Here is a 24,727-nt window from a genome sequence, read left to right as displayed (position 1 = left end):
TAGATTCCCTTTTATGTTAGTTGCCAGTCTGTTCTCATACTCTCACTTTGCCCCCCTCATTTCCTTTTTCACTTCCCCTCTGAAGTTGTCATATTCAGCCTGGTTCTCACTTTTATTATCAACCTGACATCTCTGTCACACACGCCCTTTTTCTGCTTCAACTTACTCTCTATATCTTGCGTCATCCAGGGAGCTCTGGCTTTGGTTGCCCTACCTTTCCTCCTTGTGGGAATGTACCTAGACTGTACCTGAATCATCTCCTCTTCAAATGCCGCCCATTGTTCAATTACAGTTTTGCCTGCCAATCTTTGATTCCAATTTACCTGGGCCAGATCCGTTCTCAACCCACTGAAATTGGCCCTCCTCCAATTAAGTATTTTTACTTTAGATTGCTCCTTGTCCTTTTCCATAGCTAATCTAAACCTTATGATACTGTGATCACTATTCCCTAAATGTTCCCCCACTGACACTTGCTCCACTTTACCCATCTCATTCCCCAGAACCAGATCCAGCAATGCCTCCTTCCTTGTTGGGCCAGAAACGGACTGATCAAGAATGTTCTCCTGAACACACTTCAGGAATTCTTCCCCCTCTCTGCCCTTTACACTATTACTATCCCAGTCTATATTAGAATAATTGAAGTCCCTCATTATCACTACTCTATGGTTCTTGCACCTCTAATTTCCCTGCAAAGTTACCCCTCTCTCCTTCCCATTAGTTGGTGGCTGATAGAATACACCCAGCAGTGTAATGGCACCTCTTATTTCTTAGCTCTAACTAAATAGATTCTGTTTTTGACCCCTCCAAGACATCCTCTCTCTCCAGCACTGCAATATTCTTGTAAATCAATACTGCCACCACCCCCCTCCTTTCTTTCCTTCCTCATCTTTCCTAACCACCTTGTATCCAGGAATATTTAGTACCCAATCCTGCCCTTTTTTGAACCAGGTCTCCATTATCGCCACATCATATTTCCATGTGGCTATTTGCATCTGCAACTCAACAACCTTATTTACCACGCTTCATGAGTTTACACACATGCACTATAAATCTAGCTTAGACCTTCTCTTATTCTCTCCTAGTCTGATCCCACCTAATAGCGTACTATTTATTACTCTAGTGCTATCTGTCACTCCCAATCCTTTGTGCACCTCGTTTCTCCTTTCCAATGCTACATCCTCGTGCCCATTCCCCTACCAAATTCGTTTAAATTCTACCCCACAGCATCAGTGAACCTCCCCACGAGGACATTGGTCCCAGCTCTGTTGAGGTGCAACCCGTCCAGCCTATACAGGTCCCACCTCCCCCAGAAATCCTGTACCATCTCTCCAGCCACGCATTCATCTGCTCTATCCTCCTATTTCTATACTCACTAGCGTGTGGCAGTGGGAGTAATCCAGAGATTACTAGCTTTGAGGTCCTGCTTATTAATCTCTTTCCTAGCTTCCTAAAATCTGCCTGTAGGATCTCATCCCTCTTTCTACCTATGTCATTGATACGGATATGGACTACGACCTCTGGCTGTTCACCCTCCCCCTTCAGAATGTTCTGCAGCTGTTCAGTGACACCCTTGACCCTAGCACCAGTTAGGCAACATACCATCCTGGATTCACATCTAGCGAGAAGATCCTTCCACACATTAAACTCACCCTAACTTTCAGGTTAGGGCTAAGGAAACATTGTTTGGGTACAGTAGAGGGAGCTGAACACATTACTGTGTTCACCTGACCTGGGGGTGCTTGGTGCTGGCACTGGGTACCTAAAAGTATTTCATTCCCCAGCATTAGCATCCTTGATGAATACAAAAAATTACCAGTGACAGTTGGAAAATGGTCACTGGTTGGGATTTGAAGAGGTTCAGCTTCTGGTTGGGATGCCTATGTTAAACCTTTACCACTACCAGGCTTCCCATCAGCTAAGCTTAAATCACAGGTACTTTTGCAGGAGAAAATATTGCCTCTCCAAGTCAAAACACCATTATTGCAGATTTTTTTTTGCTTTCCACCACAAACCTTTGCAGCTTCCAAGAAAATTTGATTGCTGATATTACGAACCCCGGCAACGATTACAGCCAGCGCCACACCTGCAACAAAAACAGACAACCTCAGTGACAGCAGTCTTATTGGACCGAAGCTATATACTAGGAGGTAGGAACCCTGCATAGCATCTTTTAGGTTTGGGAAAAAATTCAGAATGTAATATCCCACAGTACACTTGATAAAAAATCCATTTTCTCATGTTTAATCAGAGTCATATAACCAGATGTTACATACATAAAACAGTAATCACTGAGCTACAGACAATATTCCTCTGACATCTAAAAAGTTGAATTAAAATGGATTTCCATTACAGATAGGAATTCGATAAAATATGCATGAATTAGTAATAGCTTTACTTTTACGTCAGAGGACTGCAATTCCCAGTGTATAAACTGACTTAAATTCCAAGTTTCCTTTTAGACCCACTCCCTGATGCACTTGTAATTGTCATAAGCAGAGCAAATCCCCGATAAGAGACCCAAAATGGTGATGGAAAAATAGGATAAAAATGAGGCGGAACCACCATCTACATAGCTCTCCACATGCAAAAACAACATCTATAAGCACTAGAGGTAGAAAAGTAGACACGAAAGGAGGAAAAGAAAAAAAGATATTTGTGGTGGATGAAAGAAAAGGTACGATCTGAAAAGCGTTTTAGGAGGTATTTGAATGCAGAGAGGGAGGTAGTGAGGTGAAGTGGTTTAGGGAGAGAATTTCAGAATGCAAGGATGTGTTGACTGAATGATTGACATCTAATGATGGGAGGCAATGGGAAGCAGCAGTAATTTATTCTCAAAGTGTAAGGGGCAGGCACAGACAAATTAGCTGAAGATCTCTCAGGCAAGATGGTGAGATTTTAAGTCCAGGACAAAAATCTTTACGTTGATTTGCTGGCACACAGGGGACAAGAGAAGCTTGACAAGAACAGGGATGATGGATATACAAGACTTTATATAGGAAAGGACATATGCAACAGATATCTGAATCATCCGAACTTCTAACGTGGTTTTGGGAAAGCCAGCAAAAAGTGGACAAGTTAATGCTCAAGGTGATGATACTGTGGATTTAGTTTGCAGCAGCAAGATTGGTGCATAAGCAAACAATGTTTGGAGGTCAAAGAATGTAATTATGATATACCAAATATGGAGTATGCAGCTCATCAAGGTCAAATTAGAAACAAACAGTCTTCATGAAAAATTTAGGTACCAAAAGGATCAAAAAAGTCTTTAGTTTTGATGTTGAGCTGCCAGAGCTTTTTATTGCATGTCCACATTTACAGTTAATGGTGGTGATTGAAGTACAATTGGGCATTAATGGCTTACACACGGAAACTATGTATTTGTAAATAATATTTCCAAAGCTTAAATGATGAATAAGGGAACAAGGATGGAGCTCCAGGACACACTGGAGGTGACCTTGCAAGCGAGGAAGAAGAAACAGCTTGAGAAGATAGTGATTACATTGGGATGGATAAGAATGGAGCCATAGTAGTGCTGTAGAGATGTAATGCAGAGAAGTGGCAGAGAATAGAATGGTCAATAGGTGTGAAGGCAGCAGTGGGGTCAAGGATGAACAGCAAGGACACTGAGTGAGCCGTGGTCACAGTTGCACAGGATCTCAAATGATTGACCAGAGCGATTTCTGTTCTGCAGGCAAGGCAGAAACCCAATTAAAGTAAGAAACGATGATTGGATGGCTACCATGTTTTCAAGGACCTTGAAAAGAAAGGCCAGGTTGGAAAAAAGATGGGTTGAGAGCGGGCTTCAATGGCAGGGGCAATAGTTACAACAACTTTGAAAGGATGAACACAGTTACACGGATAGGAAGTCAACAACAAGAATGGGGCCAAAAACATCACGAACCAGGGAAGATGTAGGCATTATTTCCCTGTCCTGGTTGAAACACACGTCCGTCTGGCAGAGTCACTTTTCCAAATGGGCTGCCACTGGCAAAAAGGCACCTCCCCTGTAAAACATATACAGTAATTCAGTAACAAAGCAAATAGACCATCTAAACTGCTGGCAACTCTGCCACTTATCGTTTGCTTGCAAAGTGCCAGTCACATTGAGATTTTTTTTTCCTGGCCACAGAAAAGATTTGGAAAAAAAACATTATATTTAAATGTTGGGGTTTTTGACATTTTTTGAAGCGAAGTATATTCGCACAAGTTTTTTTTAAAAAAAAGCAGCAAGGCAAAAAGTGGTTACCACCGTATGCGAGAAAATACCTACGGCAGGACCAAAAGTAGTAACAATTGGTTGCAGCTACTTGGGATACTGAGTTACCTTCCACCCTCCGTAAACTTCAGCTCATCCAAAACTCTGCTGTCCGTATCCTAACTCACACCAAGTCCCGTTCACCCATCACCGGTCAATTACCACCCCATCAGTCTACTCTCAATCATCAGCAAAGTGATGGAAGGTGCTATCAAGTGGCACTTATTCACCAATGCTCAGTTTGGGTTCTGCCAGGACCACTCTGCTCTGCTCTAGACCTCCTTACAGCCTTGGTCCAAACATGGACAAAAGAGCTGAATTTGAGGTGAGGTGAGAGTGACTGCCCTTGACATCAAGGCAGCATTTGACCGAGTGTGGAACCAAGGAGCCCCAGTAAAATTGAAGTCAATTGGAATCAGGGGGAAAACTCTCCAGTGGCTGGAGTCATACCTAGCACAAAGGAAGATGGTAGTGTTGTTGGAGGCCAATCATCTCAGCCCAAGGACATTGCTGCACAAGTCCCTCAGGGCAGTATCCTCGGCTCAACCATCTTCAGCTGCTTCAATGACCTTCCCTCCATCATAAGGTCAGAAATGGGGATGTTTGCTGATGATTGCACAGTGTTCAATTCCATTCGCATCCCCTCAGATAATGAAGCAGTCCGTGCCCGCATGCAGCAAGACCTGGACAACATCCAGGCTTGGGCTGATAAGTGGCAAGTAACATTTGTGCCAGACGAGTGCCAGGCAATGACCATCTCCAACAAGAGAGTCTAACCATCTCCCCTTGACATTCAACGGCATTACCATCGCAGAATCCACCATCAACATCCTGGGGGTCACCATTGGCTGGAAGCTAAACTGGACCAGCCACAAATACTGTGGCTACAAGAGCAAAGCAGAGGCTGGGTATTCTGCAGCAAGTGACTCACCTCCTGACTCCCCAAAGCCTTTCCACCATCTACAAGGCACAAGTCAGGAGTGTGATGGAATACTCTCCACTTGCCTGGATGAGTGCAGCTCCAACAACACTCATGAAGCTCAGCACCCTCCAGGACAAAGCAGCCCACTTGATTGGCACCCCATCCACCACCAGAGCACCGTGTCTGAAGTGTGTACCATCTACAAGATTCATTGCAGCAATTCACCAAAGCTTCTTTGACAGCACCTCCCAAACCCGCGATCTCTACCACCTAGGAGGACAAGGGCAGCAGGCGCATGGGAACACCACCACCTGCACATTCCCCTCCAAGTCACATACCATCCTGATTTGGAAATATATCGCCGTTCCTTCATCATCGCTGGGTCAAAATCTTGCAGCTCCCTACCTAACACCGCTATGGGAGGACCTTCACCACACTGAATGCAGCAGTTCAAGAAGACAGCTCACCACCACCTTCTCACGGGCACTTAGGGATGGACAATAAATGCTGGCCTTGCCAGCGACACCCACATCGCATGGATGAATTAAAAAGAAAACTGACCTACATTGGCTTCTGGTTTAGCAACACCTCAATTTTAAAATTCTCATCCTGGTTTTCAGATCCCTCCATGACCGCATCCCTCCCCATCTCTAACCTCCTCCAGCCCTCAGATGTCTGCGCTCCTCCAATTCAGGCCTTTTGCGCATTCCCGGTTTTCATGGCTCCACTATTGGCGGCCGAGCCTTCAGACTTAGACCCTAAGCTCTGGAATTCCCTCCTTCAACCACTCCGCCTCTCTATCTTCCTTTAAGACGCTCCTTAAAACCAAACTCTTTGACCTCGCTATTGGTCACCTGTCTTAATACATCCTCATGTGGCTCAGTGTCAAATTTTGTTTGATAATGCTCCTGTGAAGCACCTTGGGATGTTTTACTACATTAAAGGCATAAATGCAAGTTGTTGTTACACTAGTGATGAAATGGATTCAAAATGGTGAAAGTTTAAATAATTCTAACAAATATTAATATTTACAAATGTTACACAGGTCAAAACAAGCAAAAATTTAGTTAGTACATTGGGGTAGAGGACAAAAAGCACTAGCATGAGGCAGAGAAGAAAGTCAAGGAAAGGGTGTTCTAATTACTGTTCAAATTGGAGGCTGAGAACGAGCGTTGGAAGCTGAAGGAAAAGCAACATAAATGGGAAGAAAAAAGAAATGATTGCCATACAGATTGCCAGAAGAGGGAACAGTACAAATTTGAGGCCAAGAAGAAGCAGCAGCACCAGCACGAGTATTAGTAAGAAAAAGTGCTGGAAAAATTAATGGGGCTGAAAGCCAATAAATCTCCACGGCCTGATAATCTGCATCCCAGAGTACTAAAAGAGGTAGCCGTGGAAATAGTGGATGCATTAGTTGTCGTCTTCCAAAATTCTATAGATTATGGAACAGTTCCTGCAGGTTGGAGGGTGGCAAATGTAACCACACTATTTAAAAAAGGGAGAGAAAACAGGGAACTACAGACCAGTTAGCCTAACATCAGTAGTAGGGAAAATGCTAGAGTCTATCATAAAGGTTGTGATAACAGGACACTTAGAAAATATCAACAGGATTAGACAAAGTCAACATGGATTTATGAAAGGGAAATAGTGTTTGATAAACCTACTGGAGTTTTTTTTTGAGGATATAACTGGTAGAACAGATAAGGGAAAACCAGTGGATGTGGTTTATTTGGATTTTCAGAAGGCCTTTGATAAAGTCCCACATTAGAGGTTAGTATGCAAATTTAAAGCACATGGGATTGGTGGTAATATACTGGCATAGATTGAAAATTGGTTAGCAGACAGGAAACAAAAGGAATAAATGGGTCTTTTTCGGGGTGGGAGGCAGTGACTAGTGGGGTAAAGCAGGGATCAGTGCTTGGGCCCCAGCTAGTCACAATATATATCAATGATTTGGATGAGGAAAACAAATGTAATATTTCCAACACAAAACTAGGTGGGATCGTGAGTTGTGAGGAGGATGCAAAGAGGCTTCAAGGCGATTTAGACAAGTTGAGTGAGTGGGCAAATACATGGCAGATGCAGTATAATGTGGATAAATATGAAGTTATCCATTTCAGAAGGAAAAACAGAAAGGCAGAGTATTATTTAAATGGTGATAGATTAGGAAATGTACAAAGGGACCTGGGTGTCCTTGTACAGCAGTCACTGAAAGCAAACATGCAGGTGCAGCAAGCAGTTAGGAAGGCAAATGGTATGTTGGCCTTCATTTCAAGAAGATCTCAGTACAGGAGCAAGGATGTCTTACTGCAGTTATACGGGGCCTTGGTGAGACCACACCTGGAGTATTGTGTGCAGTTTTGGTCTCCTTACCCAAGAAAGGATATACTTGCCATGGAGGGAGTGCAGCGAAGGTTCACCAGACTGATTCCTGGGATGGTAGGACTGCCGTATGAGGAGAGATTGGGTCGACTTGGCCTGTATTCACTCGAGTTGAGAAGAATGAGAGGGGATCTCATTGCAACATATAAAATTCTGACAGGGCTTGACAGACTGGATGCAGGGAGGATGTTTCCCCTGGCTGGGGGGTCCAGAACAAGGGGTCATAGTCTCAGGATATTGGGTAGGACATTTAGGACTGAGATGAGGAGAAATTTCTTCTCTCAGAGGGTGGTAAACCTGTGGAATTCTCTACCTCAGAAGGCTGTGGAGGCCAAGTCATTGAATATATTTAAGAAGGAGCTAGATAGATTTCTGGACACAAAAGGCATTAAGGGGTATGGGGAGAGCGCGCGAATATGGTATTGAAATAGAGGATCTGCCATGACAACATTGAATGGTAGAGCAGGCTCGAAGGGCCTACTCCTGCTCCTATTTTCTATGTTAGGCCGACAGGAAGCCGAAAAAAACACTGTTACACTCTTGAACGGGCAGAGAATCATGCATCTAGTAATTGGGGTCTTCGAACGCAGAGTGGACCATTTTAAATCACATCATTCAAAATTTTGAAGTCGGGGGGGGGGGGGGGGGGGGGTGGGGGTGGGGGGTGGTGGTGATACTGATAGTTTTATACTGGCATTTGAATTGTTAGGCACATACCACAAGTAGGACTAGGCAATAACGATCACAACATAATAAGATAAAGATAGAGAAGGACACAAGTAAGACCAAGGCCGAAGTGATAAATTGGAAAAAAGCTGATTTTATGGGGATGAGAATGGAACTTGGGAAAATTATCTGGAAAAATTTGCTGATAAAAAAAAAATAGAACAGCAGTGGGAAACATTTAAAAACGGTGATCGAGTGTGTCCAGGAGAAATATATTGCACTAAAAAGCAAGAACAAACTAGCCAGTAATGATACACCATCGATGAATAAAGAAATAAGGGCAAAATCGAAACTAAGGAAAAAGTCATACACCAAGTACATAGACAACAAGAGGTTAGACTACACTTGGAGTATTGTGAACAGTTCTGATGTCCATATTATAAAAAGAATATAGAGGAATTGGAAAAAGGTGCAAAAAAGATTTACTAGGATGATTTTTAAAAAAATTTGTTAATGGAATGTGAGCATTTCTGGCAAGGCCAGCATTTATTGCCCATCCCTAATTGCCCTCGAGAAGGTGGTGGTAAGCCGCCTTCTTGAACCGCTGCAGTCCGTGTTCTCCCACAGTGCTGTTAGGTAGGGAGTTCCAGGATTTTGACCCAGCAACGATGAAGGAATGGTGAAATATTTTCCAAGTCAGGATGGTGTGAGACTTGGAGGGGAATGTGCAGGTGATGTTGTTCCTATGTGCCTGCTGCTCTTGTCCTTCTAGGTGGTAGAGGTTGTGGGTTTGGGAGGTGCTGTCGAAGAAGCCTTGGCAAGTTGCTGAAGTGCATCCTGAAGATGGTACACACCGTAGCCAAGATGCACCGGTGGTGAAGGGAGTGAATGTTTTGGGCGGCGGCGGATGGGGTGCCAATCAAGCGGGCTGCTTTGTCCTGGATGGTGTCGAGCTTCTTGAGTGTTGTTGGAGCTGCACTCATCCAGGCAAGTGGAGAGTATTCCATCACACTCCTGACTTGTGCCTTGTAGATGGTGGAAAGGCTTTGGGGAGTCAGGAGGTGAGTCACTCGCCGCAGAATATCCAGCCTCGGACCTGCTCTTGTAGCCACAGTATTTATGTGGCTGGTCCAGTTTAGTTTCTGGTCAATGGTGACCCCCCAGGATGTTGATGGTGGGGAATTCGGCGATGGTAATGCCCTTCAACGTCAAGGGGAGGTGGTCATTGCCTGGCACGAATGTTACTTGCCACTTATCAGCCCAAGCCTGGATGTTGTCCAGGTCTTGCTGCATGCGGGCACGGACTGCTTCATTATCTGAGGGGTTACGAATGGAACTGAACACTGCAAGCATCAGCAAACTTCCCCATTTCTCACCTTATGATGGAGGGAAGGTCATCGATGAAGCAGCTCAAGATGGTTGCGCCTAGGACACTGCCCTGAGGAACTCCTGCAGCAATGTCCTGGGGCTAAGATGATTGGCCTCCAACAACCACTACCATCTTCCTTTGTGCTCGGTATGACTCCAGCCACTGGAGAGTTTCTCCTCCCCCCCCCCCCGATTCCCGTTGACTTCAATTTTATTAAGGCTCCGTGGTGCCACACTCGGTCAAATGCTGCCTTGATGTCAAGGGCAGTCACTCTCACCTCACCTCTGGAATTCAGCTCTTTTGTCCATGTTTGAATCAAGGCTGTAATGAGGCCTGGAGCTGAGTGGTCCTGGTGGAACCCAAACTGAGCATCAGTGAGCAGGTTATTGGTGAGTAAGTATCACTTGATAGCACTTTCGACAACACCTTCCATCACTTTGCTGATGATTGAGAGTAGACTGACGGGGCGGTAAATGGCCAGGTTGGATTTGTCCTGCTTTTTGTGGACAGGACATACCTGGGCAATTTTCCACATTGTCGGGTAGATGCCACTGTTGTAGCTGTACTGGAACAGTTTGGCTAGAGGCACGGCTAATTCTGGAGCACAAGTCTTCAGCCGGGATGTTGTCGGGGCATATAGCCTTTGTTGTATCCAGTGCACTCAGCCATTTCTGGATATCACGTGGAGTGAATTGAATTGGCTGAAGACGGGCTTCTGTGATGGTGGGGATATTGGGAGGAGGCAGAGATGGATCATCCACTCGGCACTTCTGGCTGAAGATGGCTGCAAACGCTTCAGCCTTGTCTTTTGCACACACGTGCTAGACTCTACCATCATTGATGATGGGGATGTTTACAGAGCCTCCTCCTCCCGTTAGTTGTTTAATTGTCCACCACCATTCACGACTGGATGTGGCAGGACTGCAGAGCTTTGATCTGATCCGTTGGTTGTGGAATCGCTTAGCTCTGACTATAGCATGTTGCTTTTGCTGTTCAGCATGCATGTAGTCCTGTGTTGTAGCTTCACCAGGCCGACACCTCATTTTGGGTACGGTAGCATAGTGGTTATGTTGCTGAACTCGTAATCCAGAGGCCTGGACTAATAATCCGGGGTCATGAGTTCAAATCCCATCATGGCAGCTGGGGAATTTAAAATCAATTAATTAAATAAAATCTGGAATAAAAAAAAAAGCTAATGGTGGCCATGAAATTACCGGATTGTCGTGTAACAGCTCACTAATGTCCTTTAGGGAAGGAAACCTGCCGTCCTTACCCGGTCTGGCCTATGTGACTTCAGACCCACAGCATTGTGGTTGATTCTTAATTGCCCTCTGGAATGGCCTAGCAAACCACTCAGTTGTACAATTTCGCTAAAAAAAGTCATGAGTAACACCGGATGGACCACCTGGCTTCGGACCACTAGGCACAGGACACAACAAAGGCAAACCAATCCCAGTCGACCCTGCAAAGTCCTCCTCACTAACATCTGGGTACTTGTGCCAAAATTGGGAGAGCTATCCCACAGACTAATCAAGCAACAGCCTGACATAGCCACACACTCAAAATCATAGCTTTCAGCCAATGTCCAGACTCTTCCATCACCATCCATGGATATGTCCTGTCCCACCAGCAGGACAGACCCACCAGAGGTGGCGGTACAGTGATATACAATCAGGAGGGAGTGGCCATGGGAGTCTTCAACATCGACTTCGGACCCCATGAAATCTCATGGCATCAGGTCAAATATGGGCAAGGAAACCTCCTGCTGATTACCACCTACTGTCCTCCCTCAGCTGATGACTCAGTCCTCCTCCATGTTGAGCACCACTCGGTGGAAGCAATGAGGGTAGCAAGGGCACAGAATGTACTCTGGGTGGAGGACCTCAATGTCCATCACCACGAGTGGCTGGGTAGCACCACTACTGACCGAGCTGGCCAAGTCCTGAAGGATGTAGGTGCCAGACTGGGCCTGCGACAGGTGGTGAGCGAACCAACACGAGGGAAAAACCTACTTGACCTCGCCCTCACCAATCTACCTGTCGCAGATGCATCTGTCCATGACTGTATTGGTAGGAGTGACCACCACACAGTCCTCGTGGAGATGAAGTCCCGTCTTCGCACTGACACCATCCAACGTGTTGTGTGGCACTATCACCGTGCTAAATGGGATAGATTCAGAACAGATCTAGCAGCTCAAAACTGGGCATCCATGAGGCGCTGTGGGCCATCAGCTGCAGCAGAATTGTATTCCAGCACATTCCTCACTCTACCATTACCAACAGGGGATCAACCCTGGTTCAATGAGGAGTGTAGAAGAGCATGCCAGGAGCAGCACCAGGCATACTAGGATGATGCCAGAACTGAAAGGTCATAGCTATCAGGAAAGATTGAATAGGCTGGGGCACTTTTCACCAGAAAAGAGAAGTCTAAAGGGTGACCTGACAGAGGTCTTCAAGATTACGAAAGAGTTTGATAGGGTGGATGTGGAGAAGATGTTTCCACTTGCGAGGGAGACCAGAACTAGGAGCCATAAATATAAGTCACTAACAAATCCAATAGGGAATTCAGGAGAAACTTCTTTACCCAGAGAGTTAGAATGTGGAACTCACTACCGCAAGGAGTAGTTGAAGCAACTAGCATAGATGCATTTAAGGGGAAGCTAAATAAACAGACTGGGAAGAAAGGAATAGAAGGATATGCTGATAGGGTTAGATGAAGTAGGGAGAGGAGGTTTGTGTGGAGCATAAACAGTGACATGGACCTGTTGGATCGAAAGGCCCGTTTCCGTGCTGTACATTCTATGTAGGACAAAAATAAATGGGCCAGCCAACTTACGGCATCACTAACTTGAAGACCTCTGTCAGATCACCCTTTAGACTTCTCTTTTCTGGAGAAAAGTGCCCCAGCCTATTCAATCTTTCCTGATAGCTATGACCTTTCAGTTCTGGCATCATCCTAGTACACCTGTTGCTGTTCCTGGCATGCTCTTCTACACTCCTCATTGAACCAGGGTTGATCCCCTGTTGGTAATGGTAGATTAGATTATTTGCTCAAGTCTCTGGAGTAGGGCTAAAAAGTTAGTTTACAGATGGCATAAATTGATTTATTCCCTTCTTTGAACCTGGACTTACGAGCCCATATTTGGCCTGTTAAAAGTTTTGTGTAGGTATAGAATGGAGGAGGAGGAGAGCAATTGTCCACAGTACCTCTGTTAAAGTGTATGCTTCTTCTGCAGTGCATTCAGCTTTGGCTGTTGGATTACTTAGTGCAAAAATTATAGGGCGTTCATTGAGGCTGCCCATGGCGCTAATCACTTCTTTGGTGAACAGTCTGCCAGCACCTGCCACTCCTGCCAAAAACAAATTGAACAAAATCAACCTGAAATCTTTGAAAAAAAGAGAAAAGAAAACACGCTAACACAAGACTGAGTTCTTTACAAATGCCGACTGAACTGCTGTGCACTCTCAGTTTACATTACAGATTTCAAACATTTAGAAACATAGCAACAGGGGTAGGCTATTCAGCCCCTCGGGCCTGTTCCACCATTCAACGAGATCATGACTGAATCTGTATCCCAACTCCATTCACCACCTTGGCTCCATATCCCTTAATATCCTTGGAGTTTTGCAGTTTTCTATTTTATTTGCACTGAAATCTTTGAAGTCAGGATCAATGCAAGGATAAACATCTCCTCCAATTGACAACCTGTGTCAGAATTTAAAGCTATTATAAAGCCATACAAAGTTTGAACATTATTTTTGCCAGAATTTAAACATTTCACACAGAGCAAGTTTTAAACTCATTTGGAAGCAAAGTACAGAATTTATTATACAACATTTAAATACTCTACTTTCAAGCTTTAGCAAAAATAAGCTTGCAAAAATACTGAAGTGTCGCTATTCATATTTAATTGGGGCCCTACAGTTTTGTACTACGGCCACTTCCTGATATTAGTGAGGAAACCAGCAATATTTAAAGTGCAGTTCAAGTATTTATCCTAAAATAAAACAGCTTCTCTCAGGGCACTGTTGGAGAAACCCTTTTAAGTAATACCCCCAACACTACCACTGCCATGACCAATGTAAAGAATCTTACAACACCAGATTATAGTCCAACAATTTTATTTGAAAATCACAAGCTTTCGGAGATTATCTCCTTCGTCACGATCCAACTAGACTCCAAGTTGGCCTCAAGATAAGATGGGGGATGCCGGTGATGGACTGGGGTGGACAAATGTAAGGAGTCGCATGACACCAGGTTATAGTCCAACAGCTTTATTTGAAATCACAAGCTTTCGGAGCTTTGCTCCTTTGTCAGGTGAAGTCACCTGACGAAGGAGCAAAGCTCTGAAAGCTTGTGATTTCAAAGAAAGCTGTTGGACTTGCACCTGGTGTCGTGCGACTCCTTACATTTGCCTCAAGATAATGTTGGGCTTGGGCTCCAGAGGAGCTGTGATGATGTTTTGTTCATAAAGGGGTTTCCGAGCAGCAAGCTCCCACAAACAGCAATGTGGTAATGACCAGATAATCTGTTTTAGTGGTGTTGGTTGAGGGATAAATGTTGGCCAGAACACTGGGGAAAATTCCCCTGCTCTTCTTTGAAATAGTGCCACGCGATCTTTTACGTCCACCCAAGGGGGCAGACGGGGCCTCGGTTTAACGTCTCATCCAAAAGACGGCGCCTCCGACAGTGCAACACTCCCTCTGTACTGCACGGGAGTATCAGCCTGGATTTTGTGCTCAAGTTCCTGAAGTGGGACTGGGACTTGAACCCGAACCCATAACATTTTGACTCAGGCGAGAGTGCTACCCACTGAGCCACAGCTGACAAATTACACATATATTTGAGAAACTTACGGTAAAAACAAATTACTGGACAATTCACATGGTTAATTACTAAGCATGAGTGAGAATATGACATTGAGGTATAGAATGTTCAGAAAAGAAAGTGGGCCAAAATATAAAAAGGTGGTGTAGCCCTGTGTGTCAGGGACACCCAAGAAGTAAGCAAAGTTGATTCTGTAGCCAACCCCCCTGCCACAGTATGAACTATTCTCCTTTCCCATCGCCAATACAAAATAATCCAAGCTAATACTCAGGGTATGCTACAGAACCGTAGGTCAATATAAGGAAGACAAATTGTTCTATGAAGAGAGATAGGAAGGGTAGGTGAGAAGGGGAAAGTTATTTTAATGGGAGATTTCAAAAATCAACAAAAGTATGAACTGGGAAAATAAGTGTTTTAGAACCAGTGTTGATAAATGTAATGAATAACATTTTATGACCACTACATCAAGGAAACCACAAGAGGCAGTATTCACCTTGATCTAGGTGTAAATAAATTCAGATAATGTACAGGAAACACAAATCGTAGCAATGTGATCTGGGAGTCAAACACTTAATACCAAGAGCAAGGTAGCTAACTATAAAAAAGGCTAATTTTAATGAAAGGAGGGGACAAATAAAGCAAATAGATTTATGGAGGTTGTTCAACAACACTTCAGTAGAGGCCAAGTGGAACTAAAAAAAGAGTATATACTGAAAATCAACAAGCTCAGACTAAACAATTGGATTAAGAAATTAAAAATGAGGGGAAAAATTACCTCTATAAATTCTGTAGAGAGACAAGGAAAGTGGTTTATTGGGATGAATACATAAAAATGGAAAAAAAAGTTAAATAGGCGATCAGAGGAGCAGACAGACAGACAGCTAGAGAAAAGCACAGCAGATGATGAGGCTGGTCAGGAAAGCATTGGAATAGTCAAGTCTGAAGGTGACAAAAGGCATGGATGAAGGTTTCAGCAACAGATGGGCTGAAACAAGGGCTAAGACAGGCAATGTTAGAGGTTGACGTAAGCAGTCTTTGTGACGGAGGGGGTACAGGGTACAGGGTCAGAAGTTCAGCTGAAGTGCAAATAGATCCTGGTTGTGGATAGTCTGGTTCAGCCAAGACAGTGGCAGGGAGGAAGATGGAATCAGTGGCAAGTACAGGGACCAAAGATCTTAGAAATTGTAGCTCATGCAAGACTGGATGTCAGATAAGTCATCCGACAACAGAAGCAGTGAAGGGGGGCGAGCAAGGTGGAGGAGAGGTAGAGCTGTGTTGTTGTCAGCATATATGTGGAAGATGACCCCATGTCTGCAGATGATGTTGCCATGGCACAACATGTAGATAAGGAACAGGAGGTGCCCAAGATCGATCTTTGGATGTAGGCAGACTGCAGAGGCAACGGTGTGGAGGTGGGATGGGAAATCAGTGCTGGAGATCCTCTGGCTATGATACGATAGGCAAGAGTGGATCCAAGGAGGTAGTCCCACTGCACTAGACAATAGAGCGGAGGGGAGGTGGAGGTGGAGGATGATGGAGGCCAATTTTGCAAAAAGATTGTAGAGGTTAGGATAATGCATCATAGTCATCAAGCGTGTCATTTGTAACTTTGGTTAGGGCTGTTTCAGTACTGTGGCAGGGGCAAAAGCCTGATTCAAACAGAGTGGCAGGAAATATAGGCTTGGATTTAGGAGGGAACAACACTTTCAAGATCTTTGGAGAAGAAAGGGATATTGGAGATAGAGTGGTAGTTTACAACAGGATGCATTATCCCAATATACAAAATATATTTATACCTGCAGTAAAAACTAGACTTCTGCAGCTCACATTGCCCAAGAGCACTGTGCAGCTATTCAACATTCTTTCAAACCGCAGCCTTCTGATGTTTAAAAAATCCCCCAATAAATATGTATTTCTGTACTTAAGGTACAACATGGTCACACCTGCCGAAGTACCAAAATTTCAAATAAAATCTACAAAAACTGCAAATGCACCCACTTCAGTCACAAAAAAGTTCTGCTGTAGCTTTCATCACTTACCAATAATAGCAGTGGGCCGTAGTATATTCACTGCCTCCAGAAACGTCTTGGCTAACTGACCAGGTACTGGATGGACATATGCTTCTTGGTGACTATCTATTGCCTCCGAACGACCCTGTAGCCAGAAGCAGCATTGTTAAAATTTAACTGCAATAGATAGACTCAGTTAATCTACCCCATACCAGAGGTGGGGTTAAAACTTTTTAAAAAAAATAAAAGCTAATTGCTCCTCTTTCCCCAACTGGATTTGCCAAAGCCATACACCCACTATCAGTAGTCCAGATGATAACAAATTGAGAGAAATATTTTATACTTTGAAGTGCATTTATTGTTATTCAGGCAGTGTATGTGCAGTGCTGTGACATATTGCAGAAACACACAATACGGCAACTTTTGCTTTTTGATGGTGGGCTATAGCAGCATTTTTGCACCAAATATCCAGTTTGCTGTACTAGGAATTCAAGCAGCTCATGTTCACATTGAAATTATATAGAAAATTACTTATGCTACTCCAGAAACTACACACAAACACACAACTTTAAAAGGACAGCCAGCTATCAATCGCTTAATATAACTAAATTGCAACTAGCACTGTATGCTGTACAATCACATTGAGTCCACATTAGAGTGTGACAGGTCAGTAACTGGTTTCATTTTCTAATAGAACTGAAGAACTTTTGAATATAACTCCATCTTTCCTTCTTAGAAATTTGCTCACGCCTATCCTAGCCCCAAGAAAAGATTCATCTCTAATACTTTCAACTACTCTTCTACTGACTTTACAACTGAACTTTCTGAAGTCACAGAAGCTACTGTTCACTCTCAAATTATGTATCACTTTGAAAGTTCTGATCTAATCCATAATTAAACATATGGTTTTGAGGCATTCCACTGGTAATCTTCTTGGCTGCATTATACTTCTCAAACTATATTTTTGAAATACTATTAAACATTTGAGATGTTTAGGGTGACAAATGGATCACCAGTTTTGAGTAGTGCACTTCTAAATAAGTTACCATTACACAAAATAACATTTAATTACTTTTGGGGAAATATAGTAGTACATATCATTCAAGTGGATATGTGCTGACGCTTGGCTTTGTGATATTTTCTCAGAGTTTACGATTCAGGCTTGCCAATGTAGGAAGGCATTTACGTGCATACCATAAAAGAAAGGAGCAGGAGTAGGCCATTTGGCCCCTCGAGCCTGCTCCGCCATTTAATGAGATCATGGCTGATCTGATTTTTACCTCAACTCCACTTTCCTGCCCTTTCCCCAAATCGTTTGACTCCCTTGCTGATCAAAAATTTGTCTAACTCAGCCTTGAATGTATTCAATTACTCAGCTTCCACAGCTTTTTGGGGGTGAAGAATTCCAAAGATTTACGACCCTCTGGGAGAATAAATTCCCCCTCATTTCCGTCTTAAACGGGTGACCCCTTATTCTGAGACTATGACCCCTAGTTTTAGATTCCCCCATGAGCGGTAACGTCCCTTCAGAATCTTGTATGTTTCAATAAGATAGTCTCTCATTCTTCTAAACTCCAATGAGTATAGACCAAGCCTGTTCAATCTTTCCTTATAAGACAATCCTTCCATACCCGGAATCAACCTAGTGAACCTTCTTTGAACTGCCTCCAATGCAAGTATGTCCTTCCTTAAATAAGGGCACCAGAACTGTACACCGTACTCCAGGTGTGGTCTCACCAGCACCCTGTTGTAGCATGACTTCCCTGCTCTTATACTCCATCCCCTTAGAAATAAAGGCCAATATTCCGTTTGCCTTCCGGATTACCTGAAACATGTGTTTCATGTACGAGGACACCCAGAAATACCATGTATTTCGACACAGGCACTCAGTTGCGAACATATGAATTAAGAGCAGGAATAGGCCATTCAGCCCCTCGAGCCTGCTCTGCCATTTGATAAGATCGTGGCTGATCTGATTGTGACCTCAACCCTACTTTCCCATCTACCTACTTATAACCTTTGTTAATCAGGAATCTATCTAACTCAGCCTTAAAAATATTCAATGACCCTGCCTCCCCTACTCTCTGGAGGGAATTCCAAAGACTCATGACCCTCAGAAAAAATTTCTCCTCACCTCCTTCTTAAATAGGAGACCCCTTATTTTGAAACGGTGGGCCCTAGTTCTAGTCTCTCCCACAAAAAGGAAAAACTTGTGTCTGAGTGAGTTCTGTGCTCATCACAGCTTAAATACCACACACGTGCATCATCTAAATTCTTTAAGGGCAGAGTTAGACAGATTCTGAATAATTGTCCAAGTGTGGGGAGTAGTTGTTTCTGGGCTATCAGCAATGAGCTCTCAGGCTCCATTTCAATCAGTAACGCACAATAAAGAAAACTGCCTCACCTATACACAAAGCAGACTGGAACCCAAATATCCAAAAGATGAGAAGATATTTAGCAGCTGGCTAAAAATATTACATGAAAACTATTAAAGATAAATCTTTTGGCTCTCTTGCTCACCTGACAAAGCAAGCCATACTTGTCAAACATCCAGATCTTCTTCTGTGCTTCCTCTTCAGGCATTCCCGATTCTTTCATGGCCATCACAATCAGATCAGCAATACCTAGTGCTGCCTGCATAAAGTAATAATAGAGGAAACGAGCACTTGAAATCATTTGTAAAAACAAAAACATGTAAAGAAGCTATCCCACAACCTCACAAACCATATACAGAGCAGCACAAGCACAATAGTCAAATTGGGCCTTTTATGTCTTTTATTCTCTAGAAACAAGACAGGAATTTTGTTTTCTCTAAAGTTTTAGCAGACAGTTGGCAAAAAACAAAAAGTGACCAGAAACAAATATTTGCAGCTACCCTATGAGCTGTGATGTCAAATATGTTGATGCCAATGACTGCAAGGTATGTTATCATAGCATTATCCTCTCCTTCAATTGAGATATTTATGTACAGAATATACCCTTCTTTGCTCAGTTCTGCAATGTCAATAGAAACCTTCAAGGTCATCAAATCAGACATTGCATTACACTAAATATCTCATCATGTAAGCTCTGTATAAAGGAGCACCATACTGCCAGTGTTCTAACATTACATAGAATTGGGGTATAGTTAATACTGAGGAGGACTGTGACAAAATACAGGAAGACATTAATAAACATGCATAATGGGCATGTAATTGGCAAATCAATTTCAATGTAGATAAGTGTGAGGTGGTACATTTTGGTAGGAAAAGCAGGTGGGGTGGCATTGTTAGTAAAGGATGAAATCAGAGCAATAGTGAGAAAGGATATTTGCTCACAAAATCAAGATGTAGAATCAGTCTGGATGGAGTTAAGAAGCACCAAGGGGCAGAAAACACTGGTGGGAGTTGTCTTTAGGCCTCCCAACAGTAGTGGTAATGAAGGGGTTGGGATCAAACTGGAAATTAGAGGTGCATGTAACAAGGGTACTACAGTAATCAAGGGTGCTTTTAATCTGCAAATAGACTGGCCAAACCAAATTAACAATAATACTGTGGAGGATGAATTCCTGGAACGTGTACGAGATGGTTTTTTAGATCAGTACGTTGAGAAGCTAACTAGGGAACAGGCTATCCTAGATTGGGTATTGTGCAATGAGAAGGGGTTAATTAATAATCTTGTTGTGTGGGGTTCCTTAGGGAAGAGTGACCATAACATGATAGAATTCTTCATTAAGACGGAAAGTGAAGTAGTCCAATCCGAAACTAGGGTCCTAAATCTGAACAAAGGAAACAACGAAGGTATGAGGAGTGAGTTGGCTACGATAGACTGGGAAGCTTCATTAAAAGGCATGACGGTGGAAAGGCAATGGCTAACATTTAAGGAATGAATGCACAAATTGCAACAATTATACATTCCTTTCTGACGCAAACACACAAAAGGAAAAGCGTCCCAATCATGGCGAACAAAATAAATTAAGGATAGTATTGGATCCAAAGAGGAGTCATATAAAGTTGCCAGAAAAAGTAGCAAGCCTGAGGATTGGGAGCAGTTTAGAATTCAGCAAAAAAGGATTAAGAGGGGAAAAAATAGAGTATGAGAGTAAACTTGCAAAGAACATAAAAGTGGACTGTAAAAGCTTTTACAAGTATGTAAAAAGAAAAAGATTAGTGAAGACAAATGTGCGTCCCTTACAGTCAGAAACAGGAGAATTTATAGTGGTGAACAGGGAAATGGCAGAGCAATTAAACAAATACTTTGGTTCTGTCTTCACGGAAGAGGTCACAAATAACTTCCCAGAAATGCTAGGGAACCAAGGGACTAGTGAGAAGGAGGAATTAAAGGAAATTAATATTAGTAAAAAATAGTGCTGGAGAAATTAATGGGACTGAAAGCCAATAAATCCCCAGGGCTTGAAAATCTGCATCCCAGAGTACTAAAAGAGGTAGCCTTGGAAATAGTGGATGCATTAGTTGCCATCTTCCAAAATTCTATAGATGATGGAACAGTTCCTGCAGATTGGAGGGTGGCAAAAAAAAAAAAACCCACTTTAAAAAAGGAGGGAGAGAAAACAGGGAACTACAGACCGGTCAGCCTTACGTCAGTAGTAGGGAAAATGCTAGAGTCTATTATAAAGGATGTGATATCAGGCCATTTAGAAAATATCAACGGGATTAGACAAAGTCAACACGGATTTATGAAAGGGAAATCATGTTTGACAAACCTACTGGAGTTTTTTTTTGAGGATGTAACTGGTAGAATAGATAAAGGAGAATCAGTGGATGTCATTTATTTGGATTTTCAGAAGGCCTTTGATTAAATCCCACATAAGAGGTTAGTGTGCAAAATTAAAGCACATGGAATTGGGGGTAATATACTGGCATGGATTGAAAATTGTTTAACACAGGAAACAGAGAGTAGGAATAAATGGGTCTTTTTCGGGGTGGCACGCAGTAACTAGTGGGGTACTGCAGGGATCAGTGCTTGGGCCCCAGCTATTCACAATGTATATCAATGATTTGGATGAGGGAACCAAATGAAATATTTCCAAGTTTGCTGACAACACAAAACTAGGTGGGATTGTGAGTTGTGAGGAGAATGCAAAGAGACTTCAAGGCGATTTAAGCAAGTTGAGTAAGTGGGCAAATATATGGCAGATGCAGTATGACGTGGATAAATGTGAAGTTCTCCACTTCGGAAGGAAAAACAGAAAGGTAGAGTATTATTTAAATGGTGATAGATTTGTATATTAACATTCCCCAAGGGACCTGGGTGTCCTTGTACACCAGTCACTGAAAGCAAATATACAGGTGCCGCAATCAATTAGGAAGGCAAATGGTATGTTGGCCTTCATTGCAAGAGAATTTGAGTACAGGAGCAAGGATGTCTTACTGCAGTTATACAGGGCCTTGGTGAGGCCACACCTGGAGTATTGTGCAGTTTTGGTCTCCTTACCTAAGAAAGGATATATTTGCCATAGAGGGAGTGCAGCAAAGGTTCACCAGACTAATTCCTGGGATGGCAGGACTGTCGTATGAGGAGAGACTGGGTCGACTTGGCCTGTATTCACTCGAGTTTAGATGAATGAGAGGGGATCTGATTGAAACATAAAATTCTGACAGGACTGGACCAGACTGGATGCAAGGAGGATGTTTCCCCTGGCTGGGGTGGGGGGGGGGGGTCCAGAACGAGGGGTCACAGTCTCAGGATACAAGGTAGGACATTTAGGACTGAGATAAGGAGAAAGTTCTTCACTCAGAGGGTGGTGAACCTGTGGAATTCTCTACCACAGAAGGCTGTGGAGGCCAAGTCACTGAATATATATATTTAAGGAGCAGCTAGATAGATTTCTAGACACAGAAAGCATCAAGGGGTATGGGGAGAGAGCGGGAATATGGTATTAAGTTAGAGGATTCACCATGATCATACTGAATGGTGGAGCAGGCTCGAAGGGCCGAATGGCCTACTCCTGCTCCTGCTCCCATTTTCTATGTTTCTATATTTTCTATGAGGACTTCAGTAAAATCATCCTCTGCCCTTGGTTGCAGAATGGCGATCTCTGCGTAGTGGCCGAGAAACAGGTCCAAGGCTTGTTCATCAAGTTCTCTGTCCCCAGCGCGGCATCAACAAACCCACCAAGATAGTTACTCCTACTGCCTCTAGTTTGGTGGGTGATGTTAAAAAGGAAAAGGAAAAAAAAAAAATCATTGGGCTCACCTCCCCTGCTCCAAGGAACAGATATCTGTGCTCTGTGATTGGTTTGTTGATCACTCTCTGGGCTGAGAACAGTCCTGCCAGTGCTACCGATGCTGTGCCTATATAATACAAAACAACACTAGGTGGCAAACAATGGCTGTGTAAAGCAAAAGAAAAACGGTTTTAAATTAGGCAAAGAGCACTGGAGCAACTATTAATTTTAAATGATCAATTCTAGATTTATTTTGTTCAAGGTGCTTAAATAAAGGCATAATTAAAATCAAAATTGAAAAGATTGCACAGGGTTAAATTTTTTAAAACTTTTTTTAAAAATAAAAGACGAATTCTCTGGCAGTGGGAAACTCCAATTTTTAAAAAATTTTATAATTTCTTTACCTGCATTAAATACTTAAAAAAAATAAAACAAATAAAATTACATTGAAACAAATGGCATCAGGAAAAATTAATAGAAGTGTTAATTTCTCATTTTCTATGGAACAGGTTAGGGTGCGCATTCCCAGGCAGGGTTTTAATATCTTTTATTTTGCTTTAAATTTGTTGTAGCAGATTGAAATTTGCTTGATATTTTAGTGTCCTTGCTAACTGGAAGGTGCACTTCATCACCACAGTACAACAGCTACAACCAAATCATGGTTCAATAGTATCGCAATCAGTGTAAGAACCGAAGAAACAGGACTGAAAATGGAATGACAGTGACCAACTGGAATGATTTCAATTTAGTGAAATTAATGCCAAGATTAAAAACAGAGAAGGTCTAATAAAAAGGGTTACACCTGAAACACTAACCCATCTTTGTCCTTCAGATACTCATAATGTGCTTAGTGTTTCCAGCAACCAGTGTTTCTATTTCTGATTGAGTATTCAGATTCTTTTGTGCAGTTATTGCTCATTTTATCAAGATACTATAACTTTATCCTGTTCTCTAGGTGGGTGAAAGGCTGTGCAGTATTACTTTTTCATCTCAAATATTAAATTAGGGCAACAAGCAGGTTACAGATTATTTGAATATGAAAGAGCTCATTTCCAAATACACCAGAACAAAAGTGGATCCAGCAGAGGCCCCTGGGGGGACAAAAATTTTGACTGTTCTCCAATCCTAGCAACAGCCATTAACGCTAGTCCCTTTTTTCTGTCCATCAGCAAACTTGCTATCCATGCAGTTACATTTCCTCATAAATTACACCTGAATTTTTGTAACAAACCTCCCGGAGGCATCTTGCCAAACAGCTTCAAAAAAATTCATATATACATTTATTGCATTCCCATTATGCAATGAGCCACTTCTTCAAAAAGCATTATTAAATTTGTCAAACAAGACTTGCTTTTAACAATATTATCCCAACAACTGACAAGACTGTCTCTGAACCTGGACATTGGTTCATCTAGGTTCCAAGCTAACTCTACCCTGTCTACAAGTAAATTTCATCCCACCAGAGGAGCTCTGACTTTAACTCTGGACTCTTTCATATAGTCTTCTTCCATTGCCTCCGTTTACAACCAGGACATATCTATCCTAATTTTGCCATGCCTATGAAATCTGCATTCAACGTGTCCATTCACATGCACATTTTAGCTGCTGCTCCGGATCTGAGCCGATCATTTCTATCTCCTTTTTTTCCCTCCAATCATGACACCTCTTGGGTCCTTGTCTCCTGTCTACTTCCCTTCCCATCACCCATTCAAGCCATCTTTCATTTCGCCCCTCTCAGGTACTCATCCCCCAATCCCTACCCCAACCATTCACTTTTACTTTATCTCCCTACTCACCTGCTGGCATCCCAGGCTTGGATCCCCCTTGGATAAGCCCAGATACACTCGGTGCCTCGATTCGCATTCGTCGAAGAGCCTACTGAGGCACATGTCACTGCTTCCTTATGATCAGCAACCCCAACTGCCCTATCCGCCCGTCACCAACCTTCCCACCCAGCGCATCCACTGGGGGCTAACCTAGTCAACCATCTTCCCATCCGCTCACCCCGCTCACTGCTGTCCGCTTGGACTCTGCCAGCGGATCAACCATCACCACCCGTCTGTATTTCCATTCAGATTGTTCTTCTGCTTATGAACAAGACCCTTATCATCCAGCACCTTATTGTGGATGA

General features: G+C 43.0%; 1 protein-coding gene across 1 annotated transcript in view; it reads right to left on the bottom strand.

The window, feature by feature from the left end:
- The window catches only part of me2 (malic enzyme 2, NAD(+)-dependent, mitochondrial), a 76,027-nt gene that overhangs the window by 8,947 nt on the left and 42,353 nt on the right, over positions 1-24,727 (bottom strand). Inside the window, exons 9-14 of the mRNA XM_067989403.1 lie at positions 22,626-22,723; positions 18,951-19,064; positions 16,461-16,575; positions 12,801-12,943; positions 3,902-4,004; positions 2,013-2,083 (exon numbers count right to left, since the gene is read on the bottom strand). Of these exons, the coding sequence (XP_067845504.1) occupies positions 2,013-2,083; positions 3,902-4,004; positions 12,801-12,943; positions 16,461-16,575; positions 18,951-19,064; positions 22,626-22,723 (644 nt within the window). The remainder of the gene's footprint in view (positions 1-2,012; positions 2,084-3,901; positions 4,005-12,800; positions 12,944-16,460; positions 16,576-18,950; positions 19,065-22,625; positions 22,724-24,727) is intronic.

The sequence above is a fragment of the Heptranchias perlo genome, chromosome 1, assembly GCF_035084215.1.
Source record: "Heptranchias perlo isolate sHepPer1 chromosome 1, sHepPer1.hap1, whole genome shotgun sequence".
NCBI classification, from domain to species: Eukaryota; Metazoa; Chordata; class Chondrichthyes; order Hexanchiformes; family Hexanchidae; genus Heptranchias; species Heptranchias perlo.
The sequence above is the reverse complement of the archived record's forward strand: the minus strand, read 5'-3'. Positions and strand labels throughout refer to the sequence as shown.